Raw genomic sequence first — 26,743 nt, 5'->3', positions numbered from 1 at the left:
CAATCTAGATGGAAAAGGAAATCACAAAATTTCAGCAAAAGGCCTCCAGAAGAGAGGTAACTGTAAATGGCAACACTAACAAGAGGATACTTATTTGTAATTTTAAGACAATTTATGCTAATGCTAATTAATACAACATTACATGAACTAAGAGTGGACTGGCAATATAATTATTATTATTTTTTTTTTTTTCTTGAGATCTTGAGAAAATGAAATGTTTTCCCAAAGCATATGGCTTAACGATTAACTTACTGGATGCCAGACGCTGACTAGATCGTGGGTCACTAAAGATCTTGTGAACAAAGAACAATCATGTTTGGACCAAGAGGGCATTCTGTAAAGAAGATGCAGGAGGACTCTGAAGAAGGGGATCAAATGATAAACTCACAACGGGAAACGGGAGGCTGGTTTGCCCAAAACACTCAGATTGGATCTCGGTAGCAAAATCATACTTTTGTTAGTTTGACACAAAGGAATGCAAAGCAAACAAGTCATCCAATAGGATAAAACACATGATTAATACGGAATTATGCAAATAGGCTTACATTTGTGTACATACTATACAAGTTTTCTTCAGTTGTTGTCATGTGTTAGCAGTTGGAGAGAGCAGAGACAGAGCAGTCGGTAGCCCCGTAAAGGAGCTCCAGAGTTGGATCATTATTCACTGCTTTAATGGAGGAGTGTATCCAACGGTGGAGTCCTCCTTAAGGATAAAGAGGAAGCCAGGAGAGTGTGAAGGACGATGGGGGGACAGCCGGCTCTGAGTGCTCTAGCAGACGTTGACAAAGGCAGCCAAGACTGGAGTCGTAAGTGGGGATCACAGCTGCTGGTGTCTCCGCTGGCTGAGCTGGGGAGATGAGGAAGGTGGAAGTTGTGCGGGGCTCAGCTTGAGAATGAAGGATAAGGACCCAATGACTGTGTTGTTTTATTCTGGTCTAATCTTTGGATAATTTATTGTTTTATTTCAAGGACTGTCACAGATTTTATGGATTATTTATTTATTTATTAAAGATGGAATACACCGCATTTGTTTGCTTTAATAAAAGCACTTAAACATTTTGCTGCCTATGTGTGTTGTGATTTGCCCAGCTCATTCTCAGGTTTGTTATCAATGGTTCTGGGTTCAAGAGGCTCCTGGAGTGCCCCACCACTTCTACTGGCATGTGGTATGGCCAAAAAATTATGTTGTGCATTTTTGATGTTTGTGTGTCTTTAACAACTTTTCTTGAATTTATATATTTCTAAATATATATATGTATTTCTAGTTCTATAAATGTGCACTAAATGAATGTTTGAAACTTTCACTGGGTTGCTACATGAAGAATTCAGTGCTTTGTGAAGACACGGCTGGTTGACAAGAAGTTGAAAAGGATAAAGCTACAATCTGAATCTGATCGAAATGATGCCAATGTTATTTCATGCATCTTTCTCACTTTTAGGGCCTTGTATGACCCTTCCCTGTTCTGTATCACATTTTCTGCCTTTATTTTCAAAACTAAAATGACCTTACCTTGGACATAACAAAATAAAAGTCTTATTTATCATTATTTATTCATGTTTTCAAACACTTGCCTACAGGTTTAAATTTGGCTAATACTTCAATGGCCTCCAATTGTTTTCCATTCTTTACTGCAATTACTGTGCCCATTAAATAAAAGGTTTTCTTTTTGCCAAACACTTAATAACTTTGATTATTTACTTGAAAACTTTGATCAGTCTTATATTTTCATTATCAGTGCTCTTATGTAATTCATCATTGGTTGTTATTCAAGCATTTAAATGAGTTCTGTTTTGATCAAGACAGCTGCAGAATAAAAGGGCCATAACTAAAGGAAATGATGATCAGTGACAAATTTCCAAGCTTGTTTCAGGGTGCTTAATATGGAAAGCTTATTGTGTAGTTAGTCTGGTCAGAAGGTGATAATACTGTCAAGAGTTTGACAGAGTATATTTGTTATGTATGCACTTTGAATGAAAAAGTAATTTTTAAAGCTGGATGCTCAACTTCATAATGTCTCCAGCGGCGAACATACAAAAAAATAAACATAATAATATAATCTATGCACAACATAGGAAAAACAAATAAAGAAAAGAACATATATATCAAAAATACATTTTTAGGCCTTACAGATATTCCAGTAAAGGAGTGGTTTAATGATGCCTTATGGATAAATCCTCAAGGGTATGATTCACTCAGTTGTTCCTCAACAGACAGACATAAGCAAAGAAAACACCACAAAGGACAACCAGAGTGGAAAAACAAAAGTATATATAACAATACAGCAGAGCAGAGCAGTCAAACAGATAAAAAGACTTATGGAGAAATCCAAAAATGTCAAATATTGTCTGACTATCTAATACGAACATAAAAGCTAACTCCCTGTCTGTGCGCATTTTATGACAGATTCAAGTACAGTAATGACACTAATGTATATATGCAACATAAACAACTGGTGTATGAGAAACCATCAATGGGAAGGATGCGTCTTTAATAACAAATCAGTGTCAATATAGAAAAAAATTAATCTCTATTAACTTCTTAGACTATAATTAGAACACTTCATGAAATCAATGAAGCAACCGACATACAAGCTCACTACCCAACTCGAGCTCTAGTTATGCTTGTCATAGATCTAAGATGGGCCTGAATTTATGCCAGTTAGATATACTGTAGGCCAAGTAAGTCTCTGGGCTCAACTTTAATAACACAAGAACACAAAAACATAAGAAATTTGTCAATGAAGGGGGGACTATTCAGTCCAACAAGTTTGTTTAGCTAACAGATTAGATTAGATACACTTTATTAACAGCTAAGCTGCCCCAGTATCTCTTCCAAATACTTTTTAAATATTTTCAAGTCTTCTGCTTCAACTACATGGCTTTGTAGTTTGTTTCAGATTCTTTGTACAATAAAGTGATTTCTGGCTTCAGTCCTAAATGCACTTCCCCTTAATTTCTACTGATGTCCTCAAGTACATGATTCACCATTAAATTGAAAGAATTCTGATGGATCTACTTCATCAATTCCTTTGAGAATTTTTAACACCTCGATTAGGTCCCTACATAGTGTCCTCTACTCAAGACTAAATAGATTTCATTTTCTGAGTCTCTTGGAGTATGATACTTCCTTAAGTCCTGGGATGTGCTGCTATGTCTTTCTTTTAGCTTAGTACCCAGAACCGCACATAATACTTGTGGGTAAAGTGAGGCCAGACGCGGATCTGCACCATTTTAAATAAATAATCACCACACTCGCGGCTTTAAGGAGGGGGCTTGGTAGCGAGGCAGGAGCGATTCCCGCACGATGTGGGCAAACCCGCACTTAAGTGTACAGGTGTGGAATTGCCTGTGGCTGTAATTGATGCTGGGAGCTGCTAATCATTACAGCGGATGATGTTGGATATAAAGATGAGAAGGAGATTGAGGACAGAGTCAAGGATCAAATGGTGGAAGTTGAAAAAGGAACACTAAGTTTGAGTTTAGGAAGGAGGTAAGACAGACACTGGGCGGCACTGAAGAGTTACCAGATAGCTGGGCAACTACAGCAGAAGTAGCAAGAGTGACAACTAGGAAGATGCTTGGTGTGACATCTGGACAGTGGAAGGAGAATAAGTAAACCTGGTGATGGAATGGGGAAGTACAGGAAAGTATACACAGGAAAGGGTTGTCGAAGAAAGAGAAATGCAGAAAGTAGATAGGAGAACAAGGAGATAAGGCATAAGGTTAAAAGAGAGAAGGCAAAGACATATATAAGAAAAGGCATATGATTGTTGTTGTACGAGAGGCTGGACACTAAGGAGGGGCAAAAGGACCTGTACCGATTGGCTAGACAGAGGGACCAAGCTGGGAAAGCTAGCAGGTTAGGGTGATAAAGGATAAAGGAAACATATTCACAAGCAAGGAGAGTGTGTTGAGCAGATGGAAAGAGTACTTTGAGAGGCTGATGAATGAAGAACATGAGAGAGAGAGAAGGCTGGATGATGTAGAGATAGTGAATCAGGAAGTGCAGTGGATTAGCAAGGCGGAAATAAGGACAGCTATCAAGAGGATGAAGAATGGAAAGGCCGTTGGTCCAGATGACATACCTGTGGAAGCATGGATGTGTTTAGAGATGGCAGTGGAGTTTTTAACTCGAATGTTTAATGGAATCTTGGAAAGTGAGAGGATGCCTGAAGAGTGGAGAAGCAGCGTACTGGAACAGATTTTTAAGAATAAGGGTAATGTGCAGAGCTGTAGTAACTACAGAGGTATAAAATTGATGAGCCACAGCATGAAGTTATGGGAAAGAGTAGTGGAAGCTAGGTTAAGAAGGGAGGTAATGATTAGTGAGCAGCAGTATGGTTTCATGCGGAGAAAAGAGCACCATAGATGTGATGTTTGCCCTGAGGGTGTCAATGGAGAAGTATAGAGAAGGCCAGAAGGAGTTGCATTGTGTCTTTGTGGACTTAGAAAATGCATATGACAGGGTGCCTCGAGGGGAGTTGTGGTACTGTATGAGGAAGTTGGGAGTGGTAGAGAAGTATGTAAGAGTGGTACAGGATATGTACGATGGACGTGTGACAGTGGTGAGATCTGCGGTAGGAGTGACGGATGCATTCAATATGGAGGTGGGATTACATCAGGGATCGGCTCTGAGCCCTTTCTTATTTGCAATGGTGATGGACAGGGTAACAGACAAGATTAGACAGGATTCCCCATGGACTATGATGTTTGCTGATGACATTGTGATCTGTAGTGAGAGTAGGGAGCAGGCGGAGGAGTCCCTGGAGAGGTGGAGTTATGCTCTAGAGAGGAGAGGAATGGTGGTCAGTAGGAACAAGGCAGAATACATGTGTGAATGAGAGGCAGCTCAGAGGAATGGTGAGGATGCAGAGAGTAGAGTTGGCAAAGGTGGAGAAGTTTAAATACTTGGGATCAGCAATACAGAGTAATGGGGAGTGTGGAAGAAAGGTAAAGAAGAGAGTGCAGGCAGGTGGAGTGGGTGGAGATGAAAGTCATGAACGATTTGTGACAGATGGGTACCAGCAAGAGTGAAAGGGAAGGTCTACTGGATGGTAGTGAGACCAGCTTTGTTATATGGGTTGGAGACGGTGGCACTAACCAAAAAACAGGAGACAAGGCTGGAGGTTGCAGAGTTAAAGATGTTAATATTTGCATTGGGTATGTGACAAGGATGGAAAGGATTAGAAAGGAGTACATTAGAAGGGGGGCTCAGGTTGGATGGTTGGGAGACAGAGAGGCGAGACTGTGTTGGTTTGGACATGTGCAGAGGAGAGATGCAGGCCAAAGCCTGTATTAGTTGGGGACTGGCTGCTTAAGGAGGTCAGGTCAGTGAAGATCCTAGTCAACATTGTGGTTCATTTTGTGGGTTTCGCACCCCCTTTTCACCATGTCTGAAACTCTATATCACAACACCTGCATTGGTTTTCCTCCTACATTTTCAAAGACATGCAGTTTAGGTTGGTTGACAATTTCAAACTGATCATACTACAATGTACTGTACTGTCTGTAAAATGGGCAGTCAGTAAAGAAAACAGGAATGAGACACAGGAGAAAGAACAGAATCAGGGCAAAGCAAGGGTCAAAACCAAAAGTCAAAAAAAGAAGAGAGAACTTTTTAACCCCTCACCAATTACCATGTATGTCATAACCCAGTAGGTCAAAACAGTAGTTTTGAAAATTCTTGTGCTCATCTGCTCATTCTACTGCTCTCTGATGTGCTGTAGAGTCAGTGGAGGACAAACCCTCTCCCACCTATTTAGGTGCACTACAGGAGTTACCACATGTTTGTGTAGTATAATTACAAAAGTTCATCCAAGCATGAACTGTGTGCTAAGTGATATGCCCCTAGCACCCAGAACCTGCATCATGATGACTGAAACCACAAAATGGTCTACAGTCTAAACAAAATAATGTCAGAAAGGAGCCTGGAAAAAAATCAAAAGAAACTCTATTCAGAACATGCACAAGTTTGGTTTGGACCTATCTTATTCACATGGATTAAATTATTTTATAGTAGACCAGAAGCTTCAGTCCTTATTAATAATACAAACTCATATTACTTTAAAAAATAATGTGCCACTTGACAAGGGCACCCACTATCACCAATGCTTTTTGTGATAGCTATTGGGTCATTGGTTATTCATCTCTGGAAGAAACCAAAGATAAAGGGAATTATTAGAGAAGGACTTGAATAAAAATGATCACAATACAGCAACTACTGTTGTACAGTATACCAGAACTGAAAAAGACATTTTTTAAAGAGGTACGGTACCAGCATTTTGGGAATTTTGGTACTGAAAGTAAACAGTGGTTTTGAAAAACTTTCTGCTTAGCTCTTTGTTTGACCGCTCTCTAATGCACTGTAGACTCTGCTGGGGACAAACCCTTTCCCACCCCTTTCAGAGCACTACAGCATAGTTACTTAAACTATGAGTTACCACATGACTGTGTAGTAAAATTACAATATTTTATCCAAGTGTGAATTCTGTGCTGAGTGATATGCCTGCTGCTATTTATCATACTTTCTATTGCGGTAGTATGTAAAAAGTAAGCTACTGATGCATCGCAGGGAGCTTTTGTTTTTGTGGCCCAAAAATAAATGTTTTCGTCAAGTCCCATCTCACAACCTATTAAACAATCAGTCTGAGAAGACTGACAGCAAAGACATGTATAAGAAAGAAATAGAGAGGAGGAACTAATAGATAAGGTGAAAAGACTGTGGCAATAGATTTAAAAAGAAGACAAATATTTTCTAACCAAGCAGGCATAGAAGGAGCTGCTTCATTACACATGTGCTGCTTAACAAAATGAAACTTAGATGCATACAGGTAAGTTTGAATGTTGTATACTGTACATGCATAAAAGGCAAAATATTTACTGGTTGCTACAGTTTTGTAATAAATCCCGTGGCTTGTGGTGTTATTGCTATGGTGAAAAAGTCAGAGCCCTATGAAAAATCAGAATTTAAATAACTCAGTTGACAGCCTCTAATCACCATTTACTACCTAAACATACTCTGTTCAGTAAGAAGGAGCAGATTCCTTAGCTATATTAGTAACAAGGCACTATGGGGTGTGGAGCGGTGTAATACTGCAGGACAGTGAGGAACACAAAAGTAAAGTGCAGATATAGACACGTGCAATAAGAAGTCAGATTCAATCGTAACTCATTCATCTGAAGTTCTAAAACAGAGACCCATCAAAAAGGCAACTCTGAAAAGACCTAAAGCAGAAGGTGGAATGGCAATACTTTTTAACTTTACTACTAGGTAGAACATATATGCTCAATAAACTCTTGGAAACTGGCAGAATATCATGAATATACACTGACCTGGTTTGAAATGTAAAACAAATCTTACTAAAAGTCTTTGTTCTATTCCCTGCTCTGTGCTCCAGTCAATACTTACTTTCATCAATTTACCAGCATTTGGCCACCAATTACTAAAAATAATGAACCAATGCAAACACATTTCAAGACAGAGCGCTTATCTGTTGCTCCTATACACAATAATCACCTTTTTCAACCTTCTTAAACACACTCAGTGTTTAACTTATCAGAAACACTAGGGATTAAGACACTTAAGAGACCTTTCACCTTATCGTGGTGGAGGGGTTTGCGTGTCCCAATGATCCTAGGAGCTCTGTTGTCCAGGGCTTTATGCCCCTGGTAGGGCCACCCAAGGCAAACTGGTCCTAGGTGAGGGATGAGACAAAGAGCGGTTAAACAAACCTCCTATGAAGAAAAACCATTTTGGACGGCGTTTTCCCTTGCCCGGACGCGGGTCACCGGGGCCCCACTCTGGAGCCAGGCCTGGAGGTGGGGCTCGATGGCGAGCGCCTGGTGGCCGGGCCTGCACCCATGGGGCTCGGCCGGGCACAGCCCGAAGAGGCAACGTGGGTCCCCCTTCCCATGGGCTCACCACCTATGGGAGGGGCCAAGGAGGTCGGGTGCAGTGTGAGTTGGGTGGTGGCCGAAGGCGGGGACCTTGGCGGTCCGATCCTCGGCTACAGAAACTGGCTCTTGGGACGTGGAATGTCACCTCTCTGAAGGGGAAGGAGCCTGAGCTAGTGCGCGAAGTTGAGAGGTTCCGGCTAGATATAGTCGGGCTCACTTCGACGCACAGCTTGGACTCTGGAACCAATCTCCTTGAGAGGGGCTGGACTCTCTACCACTCTGGAGTTGCCCCCGGTGAGAGGCGCCGAGCAGGTGTGGGTATACTTATTGCCCCCCAACTTGGAGCCTGTACATTGGGGTTTACCCCGGTGGACGAGAGGGTAGCCTCCCTTCGCCTTCGGGTGGGGGGACGGGTCCTAACTGTTGTTTGTGCGTATGCACCGAACAGCAGTTCGGAGTACCCACCCTTTTTGGAGTCCCTGGAGGGGGTGCTAGAGGGCATACCTTCTGGGGACTCCCTCGTTCTGCTGGGAGACTTCAATGCTCACGTGGGCAATGACAGTGAGACCTGGAAGGGCGTGATTGGGAGGAATGGCCCCCCCGATCTGAACCCGAGCGGTGTTTTGTTATTGGACTTCTGTGCTCGTCACGGATTGTCCATAACGAACACCATGTTCAAGCATAGGGGTGTTCATATGTACACTTGGCACCAGGACACCCTAGGCCTCAGTTCGATGATCGACTTTGTGGTCGTGTCGTCGGACTTGCGGCCACATGTCTTGGACACTCGGGTGAAGAGAGGGGCGGAGCTGTCAACTGATCACCACCTGGTGGTGAGTTGGCTTCGATGGTGGGGGAGGATGCCGGTCAGGCGTGGTAGGCCCAAACATGTTGTGAGGGTCTGCTGGGAACGTCTGGCAGAGCCCCCTGTCAGAAGTAGCTTCAACTCCCACCTCCGGCAGAACTTCGACCACATCCCGAGGGAGGTGGGGGACATTGAGTCCGAATGGGCCATGTTCCGTGCCTCTATTGTTGAGGCAGCTGACCGGAGCTGTGGCCGTAAGGTGGTCGGTGCCTGTCGTGGCGGCAATCCCCGAACCCGCTGGTGGACACCGGCGGTGAAGGATGCCGTCAAGCTGAAGAAGGAGTCCTACAGGACCCTTTTGTCCTGTGGGACCCCGGAGGCAGCTGATAGGTACCGGCAGGCCAAGCAGAATGCGGCTTTGGTGGTTGCTGAGGCAAAAACTCGGGGCGTGGGAGGAGTTTGGGGAGGCCATGGAGAATGACTTTCGGACGGCTTCGAGGAGATTCTGGTCCACCATCCGGCGTCTCAGGAAGGGGAAGCAGTGCAGTGTCAACACTGTATATGGTGGGGATGGTGCGCTGCTGACCTCGACTCGGGACGTTGTGGGTCGGTGGGGGGAATACTTCGAAGACCTCCTCAATCCCATTAACATGCCTTCCAATGAGGAAGCAGAGCCTGGGGACTCAGAGGTGGGCTCCTCCATCTCTGGGACTGAGGTCACCGAGGTGGTCAAAAAACTCCTTGGTGGCAGGGCCCCGGGGGTGGATGAGATACGCCCGGAGTTCCTCAAGGCTCTGGATGTTGTAGGACTGTCTTGGCTGACACGCCTCTGCAACATCGCATGGACATCTGGGACAGTGCCTCTGGATTGGCAGACCGGGGTGGTGGTCCCCCTCTTTAAGAAGGGGGATCGGAGGGTGTGTTCCAACTACAGAGGGATCACACTCCTCAGCCTCCCTGGAAAAGTCTATTCAGGGGTCCTGGAGAGGAGGGTCCGTCGGATAGTCGAGCCTCAGATTCAGGAGGAACAGTGTGGTTTTCGTCCTGGTCGCGGAACAGTGGACCAGCTCTATACCCTTAGCAGGGTCCTGGAGGGTGCATGGGAGTTTGCCCAACCAGTCTACATGTGTTTTGTGGACTTAGAAAAGGCATTCGACCGTGTCCCTCGGGGAATCCTGTGGGGGGTACTCCGAGAGTATGGGGTACCGGCCCCCCTGATAAGGGCTGTTCAGTCCCTGTACGATCAGTGCCAGAGCTTGGTCCGCATTGCCGGCAGTAAGTTGAACCTGTTTCCAGTGAGAGTTGGACTCCGCCAGGGCTGCCCTTTGTCACCGATTCTGTTCATAACTTTTATGGACAGAATTTCTAGGCGCAGCCAGGGTGTTGAGGGGGTCCGGTTTGGTGGGCTCAGGATTGGGTCACTGCTTTTTGCAGATGATTTTGTCCTGTTTGCTTCATCAGGACGTGATCTTCAGCTCTCTCTGGATCGGTTCGCAGCCGAGTGTGAAGCGGCTGGGATGAGAATCAGCACCTCCAAATCCGAGACCATGGTCCTCAACCGGAAAAGGGTGGAGTGCCCTCTCAGGGTTGGTAGCGAGATCCTGCCCCAAGTGGAGGAGTTCAAGTATCTCGGGGTCTTGTTCACGAGTGAGGGAAGAATGGAGCGTGAGATCGACAGGCGGATTGGTGCGGCATCCGCAGTAATGCGGGCGTTGCATCGGTCTGTCGTGGTGAAAAAGGAGCTGAGCCGCAAGGCGAAGCTCTCAATTTACCAGTCGATCTATGTTCCTACCCTCACCTATGGTCATGAGCTATGGGTAGTGACCGAAAGAACGAGATCACGAATACAAGCGGCTGAAATGAGTTTCCTCCGCAGGGTGTCTGGGCTTTCCCTTAAAGATAGGGTGAGAAGCTCAGTCATCCGGGAGGGGCTCAGAGTAGAGCCGCTGCTCCTCCGCATCGAGAGGAGTCAGATGAGGTGGCTCGGGCATCTGATCAGGATGCCTCCTGGACGCCTCCCTGGTGAGGTGTTCCAGGCACGTCCAACCGGGAGGAGGCCCCGGGGAAGACCCAGGACACGCTGGAGGGACTATGTCTCTCAACTGGCCTGGGAACGCCTTGGGATTCTCCCGGAAGAGCTAGAAGAAGTGGCCGGGGAGAGGGAAGTCTGGGCATCTCTGCTCAAGCTGCTGCCCCCGCGACCCGACCTCGGATAAGCGGGAGACAATGGATGGATGGATGAAGAGACCTTTATGTAGACAACGTATTAGCATTTTATAAACCGTTCTGCTCCAAATTAAATTTTTCAGTTACACTTTTTTTTCCTATATACAAATTTGAAATTTAAATTAACCTTAACCAATTTTCCAAATCTTCCTCACAAATCTATTTGAGAGGCTATACTGTTTTGATAAAGACTAGTTTTGATGTAGACTCGGACAGCATTTCAACTAAAAATAAAAACAGGTCAATGAATCTACCCTTCAACAATCACAGGAAATGGTGGAAAGGGGACGTTTCAATTAGCATGTCAGAAAAGGAGTGGGACTCTGCCATATATAGAATATACTCTAGTTCCATTTGTGCCAAGCATTCCATAATTCAAGTAAAATTGTCCAAAATGTACCAAGGGTAACCCCAACCTGCGAATGTTGCCATCTAGCTCCAGCATCATTACTTCTATTTGCTATCTATATGGGAAAAAAACAATGTAACATCACTATGGATGAAGATTTTTACATACTTCTCAGACAGCCTTGGTGTCACAATAACTCCTAACCCATTAACAGCGATTTCCAGTGTACTCCTAGGTGGCATTAAAGTGCACAGGGAGAAATCGATTGAAATAGTCTACTCTGTCTACTAGCATGCAGACTTATACTGCTCAACTCCCAACCCACCATCTGTAACTCACTGGGTAAGAGACGTTCTATTTGATATGTTTAAAATACAGTATACATTACAGGATATGTCCACAACATTTTAAAACATGGCAAGAATTAATATAATTTTAAAATAAGCAATCGACTCTCTTATGTTATTAATTGTTTTATTGTATTTAAAAAGTTAGATGTGTTTTTTTTTCTGCTTGTGTCTTTCTTCTTTTTCTCTCACTTGGGGGTGGTGGCTGAATCTTGTGTAGTTTTTTTCTTTGTATTTCTACTTTTCTTTTGTTTTCTCTGACTGATTAAACTACATGGACTATTTTCTGCCATATGCCCAATGCTGCTCCAGATGCCCCCTAAAGTACAAACTGGATTCTGTGCGTTTTTTTGACAAAGTAGGTCAGATAAGTCGATTTCATCAGCAATGCCATTCTAATGGTGGTGACTCATATATTTATAACAATAATGTCATCTATTTAAGCATTTTTGAAATACTGCAATTTTGAAATCCATAAAGTCCATCTAAAAATGATTTCAGCTACAAAATCCCCCCTTTAAAAGTCCAGTTAGAACCGAGACCAAACAAAACTCTTGATCTCTTGATTAATCTGCTTTTTGCTAACTTTACTTCTACTTGCTAAACCTCTGCAGAAAAAAGCAGGTGGACCACTCAGTCGAATTCTTATCCCAGATTTCCCACTAAGAAGATAGGAAAGCCATTTTAATTTGCTTTACTACCCAACATCTGTTGAGACTTGTATGAGTGGCAAAGTCTCCACCCTTTAATGCTGCTCAGTGTCTATGTGGGTGGAATTTAGTCCTCAGATATAAATAGCACAAGAGAGGTGTACCAAGTGAAAGTGACTGGGAGTGGGTAGTGTGTTAGTTTTTACAATTCTGGACTGGCTTCTTTATAGCTCTAAAAATAAAAAGCAAAAGGTGTATAATTAATTGAATCTACAGGAGTATAAATTTAACCTTCCTTTATCACATGAATTTACAGTTGGTTCAAAACCAACAGTCACGTCAGAAAGAGCAAAATAATATTTTTTTGGCTTACCTCCGTGTCATTTTTTGGAAGTTTAGTCTCTTTTCTATTTCCAATGATGTTTTTTAACTAAAGGAAAAAAAACATATATTTAGTAAAAACTATAGTATTATCAGTCAATATAAAGCACTTTATTTCTTGGTAAAAGGCAAATAAATAATAATAATAATAAAAAAAAAAACAACCATCTACAGTCTAGGACCCGAAGCGTTGCAGGTTTTCATTCCTGACACTTTCCTCATTACAAACAAATTATTGCTGCTAACAAAATGGACTACTTTTGCCTTAATTCCTATTTAGGTGTTAGTGAAACATGTTTATTTAATGCAGTGGCTTATTACTTCTCTCATTCTATCACACTAGGCACTTCTAAAAATGTTCATTTTCATTTTCTAAGATCATCATCCAAATGTTTTATAGACCAAAGCAGATTAATATTTTCAGTCGCTTTTTCCAACAAAGCAGATTAATATTTTCAGTCGCTTTTTCTTAACACTTTACTGAGGCAGACATAATGTGATGGACAAAGGTGCAAATGTAGGGTTGCCAGACATGTCCCATATTTGATCATTTTGTCCCCTGTCCCGTACTGACCTTTCAGGGACACCCAAATGTCCCGTATTTAGTTCATTTTCAAATTTCGTAATAAAAATATATTTTTACTACCTTCTTACAGTACTTAGTTGTAACTTTATAAGTAATTATACTTTCTTTTTTCTTATTCTCTTGATGAAAATAACCCAAATGTAATGAGGAAACTCGTGTTTGCTGCCTGTTTGCAACTTGTTCAGTTGCTATGGCTGGCTGAGGACAGCGACACTCTTACCGTTTTGCTCTCCAGCCACACTGCTGTGCAGTTCTGCATCAGCATTGCAACATACAGTGACTGTCAACAGTGTGTTGTTACTACTTGCCACGGACCACTTTTTTTCTAACTGCCTGTATTAAATAATAATAATATTTCTCTGTTGTCTGCATTAAATAAATATTTTCAAATGATTTCACTTTTACAGATTTTTTTTTTTAGCTTGTATTAAATAATTTTCAAATGATTTTACTTTTGTTTTCCTCATAACCCATTAAAATCCTTGCTTTATGTTTTTAACTTATGTCTCTACTTTTATATAATATATTGGTCTGGGTGTGTAGGGGGAATGTATAAATTTATATATATAGTAATATAGAGAGAGATTTTAAGAGTGTCCCGTATTTCTAATTTTCTAATCTGGCAACCCTATGCAAATGGGATCAAGTTAGTCTGGTAAATGCTGCCCTGCTTTGTATCTAATTATTGTTAGGCTGCTGGTTAAAAAAACGAAACAATTAAAATGCAAGTCACTTTAAATTATGGCAACATGCTATGTTCCATTAGCATTAGTAACGGGTACTAATTACTGCATCTCCAGTGACCAATCAGTTAAACTGATGAAGTCTGTTGATGACACTATCCTGACTGGCCTGATCACAGATGGAAGATGAGGTGCCATATAGGATGGGGGTGGATCGGCGAGCCAGCTCGTGCCCCATCAACAATTTTAACTTAAATTCTGTAAATACAGTAGAAGTGACACCTTCTGTACCCCTAGTCATTAATTTTGTCACTGTCAGCAGGGTGGAATCATTTCAATTTTCACTCATAATCTAAACTGGGAAAAAAACATAACCACGCTTATCACAAAATGCTCAGCAGTGTATGGTTTTCCTGTATCTATCCATGATGATACAGTTTTATCAAGCTGTTATTAAAAGCATCCTCACTTTCTCCATAACAGTCTGGTATGGCAATACATCTGCTCATTCAAAGCACAAACTACAGTGTGTTATTTGGACAGCATAAAACACTGAGAGTATGAAACTGGTCTGAACAGAGGGAGTCAGGAAACATGCTGGTAGTATAATGAAAGACTACACTCACCCATTCAACCAACTCTTTTATTTGTTATTATTGAGGAAATGTTACCAAAGACGAGAACTACTAGACATGTGAACAGTTTCTTTCCTCTGATTGAACACAGCGTCTGAATCATCTTGGTCCTTTCCTCATTTCTAAAGTTCTCCATCCAATCAAAATGATGTTTATTTTGTGTTTGTTTTAAAAGGACTTATTTTATGTGTTACTAGGTGGTAGTGCTATTCTACTTTACTATAATGTTTCATATATTTAATTTTTGTGCAATAAATTTCTACACCTACTGTACATAATGTTGTGATGGTGTCATGGACTGAATTGTATATTGTGTTGTTTAATTGTATTTACCTTGTTTTCTGTATGGTTGTATCACCAACAGAAATTCCTAAACACGATGCTACCTGGCAATAAAGTTCAAGTTCACTTCAACTCACTTAATAAAGAGAGTGGTAGGAACTCATAATCTAAGTTTGACACCACTGGTCCGGAGCACATACAACACTAAGACTCACTGCAACATCTTATCAAAAGCAATATAACCTGGGAAAGCAGTTTTTAATACAGGAGAACTACTGAAAACAAAACAAAGTAGGGAGAGGAAAAGATTATCATGCCCTAAAACACTTTGCATTTTATAACAGGAAGTGGATCAACTCACGTAAATACTTGATTTCTTATACTGCTGCACTGGACAGAAAAATACATCATCTTTTGAGAAATTATATGCGGACTAAAAGATCTTTGTTAGGGAATAGTCAATTGTTTACATACCTTTTGGAAAAATCTGCATCCAATATTAATGGAAAGCATTAATGAAATAAGGGAATTTACATTAACAATTAACAAAAATCACAAGGTGATGAAAAAAAGCACATTTTTCTTTTGACAGTATCCACCACAGTTAATGAGATGGCAACACATATATTACATTTCAAAACTCAGAAGAGTAGTTCATATGATTACTAGCATATCTATATTAAATAGACTCGAGGGAAAGGCAGTTACATCAGCCTCCTTTCTAAATAAAAAATAGGTTTGTGAATAAAAAGAACAAAAAAACAAAATTTGGAGTTGGAATAAAAGAATAAAAACACATTATACAAACGTAGGATGAATTCATATGCATTAAATAAAAGCTAACTAAATAAACTATATTGCGACAGTTCCATTTATTCTGTTAATTCACAGTAGAAACATTTTATCCAAATTTTTAGCTACAGTCTTTCTGTTTATTTTATATAGATGCTTTTATAACAATCCAAATCACAAAGCACTTTATAATGCAGATAATATAAATTTTCAGGGTAAAAAGCAAACTAGAAAATAATTTAAATCTAAGATAAATCAAAGGGAAGCACTAAACGTTAGAATAGAGGTTGGAAATGAGAAACAATTAACTCTCCATAGGAGTTAACTTACAGTAAGAGGTGATGTACAGCAAAACAAAGTCAGAATTATATTATAACAGACATAAGTATACTACATTTTTGCTGCTTTGCTACTGATTTCTTATTAAAAATAATGCTTTTTATAGTACATTTGCTTGTCAAATATGAGACACTCGGGAGACATACAGGTAGTCCCTTTATAATGAAACAAAGTAAATGATCTTACCTACAGTAAAATATATCTTTAGCATAATGTAAAAACATATTACAAAACAAAGTCGAGCACATGATTTCTTAAAAATATTAGTATAAGCTCAGTTTCTACCAAAGACCATAATATTAGAAAATAAGCAATATACTCCTTTGCTCCTTCTCCAATATCATATTTTGTATTATACAGGTAATTCCTTTATCAAAATTTGGTTTAAATCAGTGCAGCATTCTGAGCCTTTCCAATTAAAAGAGAATAAGTAATATATATTGTCTGTTGAAGCAACTTCACCTAAAATTAAATCATGCAGCACGCATCATTTTAGTGTACATTTCTGAACATCACAGCAAGCTGCTAAGTTTGCCGAGTACTACAGAGATTCTGCTTTATTCTTTTAATTTCAAGTGTAGATCGACTCTCAAGTGTATTATTAAATTACTATGAAGCTATCTAACTGATATTTTGGAATGAAAAAAAATGGGAATGCGTCCAATGAGAGGACCAGTTATGAATAACCAAGAAATGGCTGGGTTGAGAAAGAAGAGTTCATGTACAGAAACTAAAAATGGTAGTTACTAAGAATTAAAGTTTATGATTAGCACAGGGGGATGATAACACCAAAAACAATAATTCTTGTCTTTCATTTAGGAATGTAGAAAAGAGGAGTATACCACATAAAGAAGAAAAGCTAAGAACTGCATTAGGAAATGAAGACAACAAACTTGAAATATAAAAAATTACTGAAGTCAGAAAGCAGGGATGATAAATACCTAGAATTCAATAACTGACAAAAGAAAAGATGGCAACGAAATTAATAAATGGAAAAAGAAAATCTGAGCACATTTCACCAGTTTTAGTGTTGTTACACTGGTCACCCATGTCATTTAGAATTACTTTAAAATAATACTAATGGTTTATATAGCCTTACATAATCTTGCTCCATAGATCTTCTAAAGGTGGTCTGCTTATAATTCTAAGAGCCAAGCTTAAAAGAAGTGGTGAGGTGGCCTTTTACTGTTATGCACCTAAAATAAGGAATACTTTACCGACAGAAACTCGCCAGGCTAATACTGTGGAAGAAAAAAAAACCTGCTATAAAACTATTATTTTAAGTTGGCTTTTTTGTAAGTACGTCCTAGTTATACTCCTAATAGACCATATTGGCGTACAATTATCATATTCTTCAGGGATCTGCTATCTTTCTAATCTCTACTTTTCTCTGTAGTCTTTTCTGGTTGTTTTGTGCTAGTGATCTGCGCAGCTGCCGCCGCCGCCACCACCACCTGATCAAGGCACCATGCAGCCACCTGTGCAGATTTCATTTTGTTGTTTTTTTCTGTTTTTTTTTCCTTCAACCTAACTAGAGGGATCTGCTCCAGCAATAGGAAGGTTGTCAGTTCGAATCCCGTAAACACCACAAGTGACTACTCCCTTGGGCTCTTAAGCAAGGCTCTTAACTTGCAACTGCTTCGTCCTGGGTATGACATTAATCTGCATCCAGGCCTGAAAGCAGGTCCTCCAACTTACAGGGGAAATTCGGGGTTGGTGGCAGGATTGGCACTCCAGCCACTGTGAAAAAACTTCAAACAATTCCAATGTGGTGCTGAGGTGTCACCCGTTAAATGGCTACACTCGGGTCCCAATCCGGGGGGTTCATCATGTGGTGGGTGGGTGCGGCAACAAGCTGTAATCTGCACATACTCCCAACCTCTCTCTCCAACTAGAGTTATATTTTGTTTTTTATGTCCTCCAGGCCACTAGACTCATGTTTAGAGACTTACATTATGACACTGTATATAAGGATGCTACTCTTCTACTTGATATTTATCTGCTTTTAAGATCGTTTTGATTCTTTTTTTTTTCTTTGTTATTTATTCTTTAATATTATAGCCTAATCAAATTTGTTTCCTTTTTCATGCACCTGTCTCTTTGACATGTTGTAAAGCACTTTGAGCCACATTGTTTGCATGAAAATGTGCTATATATATATATATATATATATATATATATATATATATATATATATATATATATATATATATATATACATATATATATATACACATACATATATATATACACACACACACAGTGGAACCTCGGGTCACAACCATAATTCGTTCCAGAACTCTGGTCGTAACCCGAAGTAATTTCCCCCATAGGATTGTATGTTCCAGACTGTTCGAACTGTATGTAAATATATTTTTTTTAAAGATTTTTAAGCACAAAAATAGTTAATTATACTGTACCATAGAATGCACAGTGTAATAGTAAACTAAATGTAAAAACATTGAATAACACTGAGAAAACCTTGAACAGAGAAAAGTAACATTGCAAGAATTCACGCTATAGCCTTATTGACCGCTTGCTGTAAACACTTTTTTTTTAATGAGTTTTAAGCACAGGGAAAAACATGAACATTTGAAAAATCCGTAATTGAACAAACAACCAAGAAAAGTAACATTGCAACAATGCTTGCTACGAACCGATCGCTGTAAACAGAAGTGAAGTGGAGGTTAAAATCCAATAGAAAAAAGTCTTCATTAGATACAACGAGGTTAAAACAATGCTCGAATTAGTCTCTTTACAAACAAGCCCTGTGCATTCTTTAACTGCCTTCTCGGCCTTACGCGGCCAGCCCTCTCTCTCTCGCTGCACAGGGAGAGACTGAACACGTGTGGAAATCATCGGCGCGTACGAACCGGAAGAGAAACTGGCTTGTTCGTCACCCGAGTGTGTGGTCATGAATAGATGCAAAAGTTTGCTGAAATTTTTGGTCATAACCCGATTTGTACATGGTCCGAGACGTTCGTGACCCGAGGTTCCACTGTATGTGTATATATAAGTCTAGTAATTTAGAAATTGTAATTGTTGAAGACTGAGTTGTGCAAGAAAAATTCATGACAGTGATCACTTTTCAAAAAGAACAGAATATAAAATATGGACAAAAGTATTTGTCCGAGGGGCCTTACCACCTACATTTTGATTCAACAAACACACAGAAACAATGTTTGTAGATTTCCACAGAATATATCATATACTGTATTAAAGAAGCAGTGAAGGTACTGAAGAAAATCCAAAACTGTACTTATGCAGAGACCAGACTATCCTGAAAAATAATGAAAAAGTATACTAAACAGGAGTTTAAAAGGAGCAATTATAGATCTGATGTTTGTTTTTTATACAATTTAGGCCAAAATTAAACTAGTCAAACATTCAGTTATTCAGTCAAACTTTCACAAAGAAAAACGTGAAATAAAAAAAAAATGATTTGAATGATTATTGTATTGCCTGCACTGTGCAAAATGCATATTGTGTTTAATGTGCAAGATTTGCATATGCCAAACACTGTTAATTATTGATTATAGAAGGACACTTCAAAAATAAAAAATAAACCTCAGTCAAACTCACATGCTACACACATTCATTTGCCGTTTTAGTAAGTATTATATGAGCTTGTAGAAGATGGAGATAATATTCAGATAGTACTGCATCAGATTATGTTCCCTGAAGGAAGATTTCCTGTTCTGCTCATTTAAATGGTTTCCTTAAATAGTCCCAGTTCAACTAATGAAAAATAATTAAAAAAAAAAAAAAAAAAAGTTTGTAGCAACTTTCTTTTGTTTGGACAGATATTTGGGTGCAACAATTACTTTGATGATACAAGGGTATCTTTTTACTTTATTCTTTTGTTACTAATCCAGGTAAGCAGCAGAAGAATGATTACAGAGTTCAACGCTTTACTTGCTTGTGTATGTTTTGCATAAACAAGCACAACTACTACATTGGAATAATGGTTTACAGGTCCATCCCTCAACCTTTTAACCTCCCTTAAAATGTGCGATACAGCAAGTACGAATGATTTAATGAGATTTTTGTACTTTGGTATTTTGTTTTTACAAAGTACAAGAGGAGAAACACACTACAACAATACGTATGTGTATACTCCATAATGCCAATTTGTCCCTGTAATGGGAATTGTGGGTCTGAAAATGTAGCTGTGAGATTAGATGTTGCTTCACCAAAAGCTAAAAGGGAAGGTGTCGTCAGCTCCAAGATAAGCCTAGACTGATGGTGTCTACTTTTACTGAATTGGTCCCCCACAACCCACTGACAGCCCAATTTAAAATACAGTTAGGTCCATAAATATTTGGACAGAGACAACTTTTTTCTAATTTTGGTTCTGTACATTACCACAATGAATTTTAAATGAAACAACTCAGATGCAGTTAAAGTGCAGACTTTCAGCTTTAATTCAGTGGGATGAACAAAACGATTGCATAAAAATGTGAGGCAACTAAAGAATTTTTTAACACAATCCCTTCATTTCAGGGGCTCAAAAGTAATTGGCCAATTGACTCAAAGTCTATTTCATGGGCAGGTGTGGGCAAGTCTGTCGTTATGTCATTATCAGTTAAGCAGATAAAAGGCCTGGAGTTGATTTGAGGTGTGGTGCTTGCATGTGGAAGATTTTGCTGTGAACAGACAACATGTGGTCAAAGGAGCTCTCCATGCAGGTGAAAGAAGCCATCCTTAAGCTGCGAAAACAGAAAAAACCCATCCGAGAAATTGCTACAATGTTACGAGTGGCAAAATCTACAGTTTGGTACATCCTGAAAAAGAAAGCAAGCACTGGTGAACTCAGCAACGCAAATAGACCTGGACGTCCACGGAAGACAACAGTGGTGGATGATCGCAAAATCAGCCAACCAAGTGAACAACACTCTCCAGGGGGTAGGCGTATCGATATCCAAGTCTACCATAAAGAGAAGACTGCATGAAAGTAAATACAGAGGATGCACTGCAAGGTGCAAGCCACTCATAAGCCTCAAGAATAGAAAGGCTAGATTGGACTTTGGTAAAGAACATCTAAAAAAGCCAGCACAGTTCTGGAAAAAACATTCTTTGGACAGATGAAACCAAGATCAACCTCTACCAGAACGATGGCAAGAAAAAAGTATGGAGAAGGTGTGGAACAGCTCATTATCCAAAGCATACCACATCATCTGTAAAACACGGTGGAGGCAATGTGATGGCTTGGGCGTGCATGGCTGGCAGTGGCACTGGGACACTAGTGTTCATTGATGATGTGACACAGGACAGAAGCAGCCGAATGAATTCTGAGGTGTTCAGAGACATACTGTCTGCTCAAATCCAGCTACATGCAGTCAAATTGATTGGGCGGCGTTCCATGATACAGATGGACAATGACCCAAAACATACAGCCAAAGCACCCCAGGAGTTTATTAAAGCAAAGAAGTGGAAAATTCTTGAATGGCCAAGTCAGTCACCTGATCTTAACCCAATTGAGCATGCATTTCACTTGTTGAAGACTAAACTTCTGGCAGAAAGGCCCACAAACAAACAGCAACTGAAAGCCGCTGCAGTAAAGGCCTGGCAGAGCATTAAAAAGGAGGAAACCCAGCATCTGGTGATGTCCATGAGTTCAAGACTTCAGGCTGTCATTGCCAGCAAAGGGTTTTCAACCAAGTATTAGAAATGAACATTTTATTTCCAGTTATTTAATTTGTCCAATTACTTTTGAGCCCCTGAAATGAAGGGATTGTGTTAACAAAATGCTTTAGTTGCCTCACATTTTTATGCAATCGTTTTGTTCACCCCACTGAATTAAAGCTGAAAGTCTGCACTTTAACTGCATCTGAGCTGTTTCATTTAAAATTCATTGTGGTAATGTACAGAACCAAAATTAGAAAAATGTTGTCTCTGTCCAAATATTTATGGGCCTAACTGTAAATGATCTTGTAGGAGCTCCAGTAACTCACTTCAAATCATTTTATGGGTTTTGTATAGAACTGCTGTTTCCTGTGTATTTTGTCTCAAAATAAATTCGACATCAGGACATTTATTATTTCAGATATGCTACGCAATAATACATAATGCTGATACATAAAAATTCACAATTATCACAGTAACATACCTTTAAAAATTCATTTTTATCGACATGCTCATTGCCATCGACATCCAGCATCTTGAAAGCAATATGAAATCCTCTGTGTGGCTCTGAAATGATACAATTCATTGATCAAGTATTTGTATGCTTTCAATTATAAACAAGTCAATACTGATGCAAGGTATGCACATACAGAAAGGAGGCTAAACGGCACAATAGGGCAACATAAATCTACCAAAAGACCTTAAAAGCTCAGATCTCTAAGGTTCTCATTTATTTAACAATAAACAAATGCATTTTCCATTTTACATCACAAAATCTGAGCTGTTTCTCAGTAATCATAACATGAAGAACACATTCTCCTATGAAAATACACACACTCATGGACTATGTGTAAATCACTGCTGAACTGACTGTTAACTGTATACATAGAAGCCTTTATTTGCCCCTTTCTTTAATGGACTGGCTGTATTCTGACCCCAGGGCTGCTGTTGTCTTGATGTTTTTTAGATGTTTAAGTTCTCTCAATACTTTATATCCACAACATACAGGAATACCCATGGAAGGTTGCTTTAATTCATACGCATATATGGGGTCATCTAACATCAATGCAATGTGGCACTCAAAGAGTCCTAAATCTTTTGTGTTGACCATTCTGCTTTTGAACTGCACAGTCCTAAACGATTCCACGGCACCTGCCTAACTACTTTAAATAGTGTAACCCGTTTCTCTTTGTTTATGTGGCGCTCCCTTCCCAGCAAATCTACACTGGGCTCCCAGGATGCAAACTCAGGTCCAGAATATGGAAAAGCCAAAGGTGAATTCCAAAGGCTGAAGCAACTAATTGAGCTTCTGACTGAAAGGGTGTCCCTTCATTGTAGTTGTTTATTTTTTATGAGCCCTACTATAAGAGTACATAATATGTTTGGTGCTGTAACTGATTAAAAAGTCAATTATATAAGATGTGGCTCACTTAACTTGCCAGTGCTCCAGCTGTTGAAATGTAGTAACTGCTGTACTCTAAATCTATTGCTATTACAGATCATATCTGCCAGAAATGATGAATTTGTTGCCAATAATGAGACAGGACACAATTTTTTTTTCTGAATATAGGTGCACATTGAATGTGTGCTTTGAAGGCGTAATAAACAGGACCTTGTAAAAATAGTTTTGGTCTACAAACACTACAGACTCTGCAACCTTCAAAAACACTCTAGCACATGATTGTTAAAAAGTGCTTGACAGAAAAGTCATCCATCCATACTATTACTTACAAAACTGACATAATTGTTTAATTGAACATAAAAACAAAAGTAAGCACAGGCTGTACCCCAAATACAGCATTCAATCAGACATACTGTACAACTGTGACAACTAAAACCATAGACACCAAATGTGTTCCATTGTTACCTTCAAAAAAAAACAAAAAACTGGGGGATCAGTTATTAAATGAACAGGCATTGTTCATTCTTTTCTCTATAGCTAAAAACAAATTCTCCAGCAATCATCAGCTTTACAAAGTAAATGCAACAACTGTACAACAGGCAAAAATTATTAATTTATTAAACCTATACTTACTTGTAAGGATTGTCAGTAAAAACAAATATTCATTGTAAGATATGACTCCTAAAGGAAAAAAGAAGAAGAATATATTGTTACTTATGACTTTAGTTATCTGTTATCCTCTTTACTTTTGTTGTACCCTGTGAAAAACAATTATTTATTACTTCTCTTGTATGGCAAACTTACATTAGCTGCAGGACATGCTCTGGCAATTGCTAATTTAACAAAGAATAGACCCCTTCCAATGTTTTTAGCATTGAGTATATTAACTTTAAATGAAAAAACTAGAGAAAATGACTGTAGTTCTCATTCTCAATAAATTTCAAAAATGTGGAAATTAGCAGTATAGAATCAAACTCTACATTGTCTTACACACATCACCTTAATAGTTTCCACCTAATAACAGAATTAGAAATTCATTCATTTTAATTTATTATTCAGTCTCTTAGACCCAGTTCCAATAAAGTTAACGAAAAAACTGAACTACTGTTTTGCATAACTCATTCTTTACATATCAATAAATCATTTTTGACAGAAAAAGTGGATGATGTATTATTGTACAAGTCATTAATATTATTTAATACACTGATAATGTACCTTACAAAAATCAATACACATAAAATTGTGGGATTATCAGAAATAACAAACTTTGTGTTGGGTTGAGAAAGCCAATAAAGCTGTAGATTCTAGAGGAGTGCAGAGGGCGGAAATCCTGAGCACTGCCCAACATGCTTTGTAAAGAAATTTGTTTTTAAAAAAGCAAACCTCTTGTCAGTCATAACAACAGGTTGGACTTTACTCAGATGCTTTTTTTTGGTTTGTTCATTAAAGACTTTCAAAAACTTCTGAAAGTGTACCACCTAAACACCTAAAGATATGGGAATACAGGGCACAGAATACCGACTGGTGCAGATTTAACTGAAGCACAGAAAACAAGTGTCTTGTGCAAGGACCTTTATGAAAGTATCAGGTGGTAGACACATGACATTATTGTTGTCCAGTTAGGTATTTTAGGTGTTCAGCTCCTTATTTACAAGGCTTTCATACAAGGAGTCTTCCAATTCAGTTTCCATTTATATTTTCTAAAATCTTCCATGAGAAAGAAATAATGCTTATTTATACATAATTTCTAGAATCCATTTTGTCTCCCTACATGTACACTAGAGTCATATTTGCAGTTTCAAAGTCATCAGGTACTTGTCCCTTCTAAAGTTATTGCTGAAACATGTTTACTAAAAGTTTATAAATAATGTCTTTCATTTCTTTCAGCACGACTGTTGAAATCTCAGTAGGCTCCGGGGTTTTATTAGGATTCATCACAACTAGTAACTTGAAGCACTCTTCTGTTTCAAAATCTTTAAACACAGAGCTTGTTTTTACTTTTGCCCAAGACATTCCATGCATTCCTTTTACAAATACTTAGGTGAAATATGTACTTAGTTAATTTGCTATATTCTGTCCATTTTTGACCTTTTATAAATTGCTTTTCTTTTTTGATTTTTACAGGAATAGTAAAGGAAATGTTTCTTGCTGTTTGTCTAACAGTCTTCAGCAATTCTTTCTTCAGTTTCCTTTAACATTTTTTTTTTTGCATTTTGATCCCTAATTTCAGTATCCAAATTAACACCATCTATTATTTATAATAGCATTGCTCTTATTTTCCCAATCTGGGTTTTCTAGGCATTTCCTCATACCAAAAACCACTGCAAACTATAAATCTTTGCTTAGGTTTGTTTTTGTGCAATTTTCAAACACAGTGCCTGTTTTGCATTTATTTCCAGATACTGTGTCACTAAAAGTAGTTCAGCATCCAATATAAGTTATAATACAAATAAGATCAAAGTTGCTGGACTGCAGTAAATAACAGTTATCTAATGTTATCTGTGATAATATTCAATATGAAAGGCTCTATATAAAATTAAAATTGCGAACTCCCCCTTTCTCTCTGATATGAGTATTGTACTTCCATTTGTATTGCATTGCTTTTTACAGCTCTCATACAGTATTTCTCACAGAGAATTCCATCCAAAACATCCATGTTAAAATAACACTGACAACAGTAAATGACTTTTTTTTTTACACAGTGGCAGGTGTATAATTAAGAATTAACCATGTGATTATACTTTATTATTTTTTATTCATATAAACTTATGCAGAATCATCAGTTTCTAATGATCCTGATGTATAGTGTTTTCAAATTAATAACGTTTTCCTGCTCACAACAGTAATGAACACTTGTCCTTATCTTGTAACCTACTATCTGTTTAATCTTTTACTAAAAGTTACTTCATTTTAATACACCACATCCAAAAATGACAAAGACTTCACTTAATAACATATAATGGGTGGTAAAAGAACACTCTGCTATGATATGTGACTTGAGTCCAGAAACCGTGGAGCATAGCATTATCATAACTTCAAAGATAAGACAAAACCTGATCAGCAGCAAGCTGAGTTCCCCAAAAATGTAAATACACGTGATTCCTCTCAATCAGTAGCTCTCAGGTCTGTATTTGTGAAAAGCGCTATATAAATGTAATGAATTATTATTATTATTTGGAAAGTACACCATCTGCCTGAGCACAGTGCACAATCCAGGTGAAAGTATGTTGGGGTCTGAATCCAGATTGCAGCTTCCTAGCTGAGAGCAGTTGAGAGTTTTGGAATACTGGAATGATGAATCACTCAAACTGAACAGTAGCTGGAACATCCACACACCCACCTTCTATTCAATGAATAGTGTATGTTATTGCTGCTCTATTTATAGAAGGTTAAGCCGTGCCTATACTTTAAATACAACCTATAATTTTTTTTAGAAATTTCAATAACATATATGTGGCGTGCTGGTATGATTTGTGTTATAAATATTTCTATATTGTGGGATAAAAGTACATGTATGCAATCATAGAAGCCAGATATGAAAAATTGTTTTTTTAAAGTTTTTTCCTGAGCTCAACATATTTCCAGGATGAAAGTTCCCCTACACTAGAGTGGACTGGCTTCTTGTCCTAGGCACCCAATATTGCATGGATAAACCACATGCCACTGTACTGGAAAACCTATTTCAGAACAAAAAAAAAAAAAAGATCTTTTTACAAAATACAGTGAAAGATTGCTTATCCAGAAC

At 38.9% G+C, this 26,743-nt stretch overlaps 1 protein-coding gene across 1 annotated transcript in view; it reads right to left on the bottom strand.

The window, feature by feature from the left end:
* The window catches only part of micu2 (mitochondrial calcium uptake 2), a 210,460-nt gene that overhangs the window by 33,134 nt on the left and 150,583 nt on the right, over nt 1-26,743 (bottom strand). Inside the window, exons 5-7 of the mRNA XM_028799521.2 lie at nt 23,632-23,679; nt 22,081-22,163; nt 12,647-12,703 (exon numbers count right to left, since the gene is read on the bottom strand). Of these exons, the coding sequence (XP_028655354.2) occupies nt 12,647-12,703; nt 22,081-22,163; nt 23,632-23,679 (188 nt within the window). The remainder of the gene's footprint in view (nt 1-12,646; nt 12,704-22,080; nt 22,164-23,631; nt 23,680-26,743) is intronic.

This window comes from Erpetoichthys calabaricus, chromosome 4, assembly GCF_900747795.2.
Source record: "Erpetoichthys calabaricus chromosome 4, fErpCal1.3, whole genome shotgun sequence".
NCBI lineage: Eukaryota > Metazoa > Chordata > Cladistia > Polypteriformes > Polypteridae > Erpetoichthys > Erpetoichthys calabaricus.
This window is presented reverse-complemented; position numbering and strand designations above follow the sequence as displayed.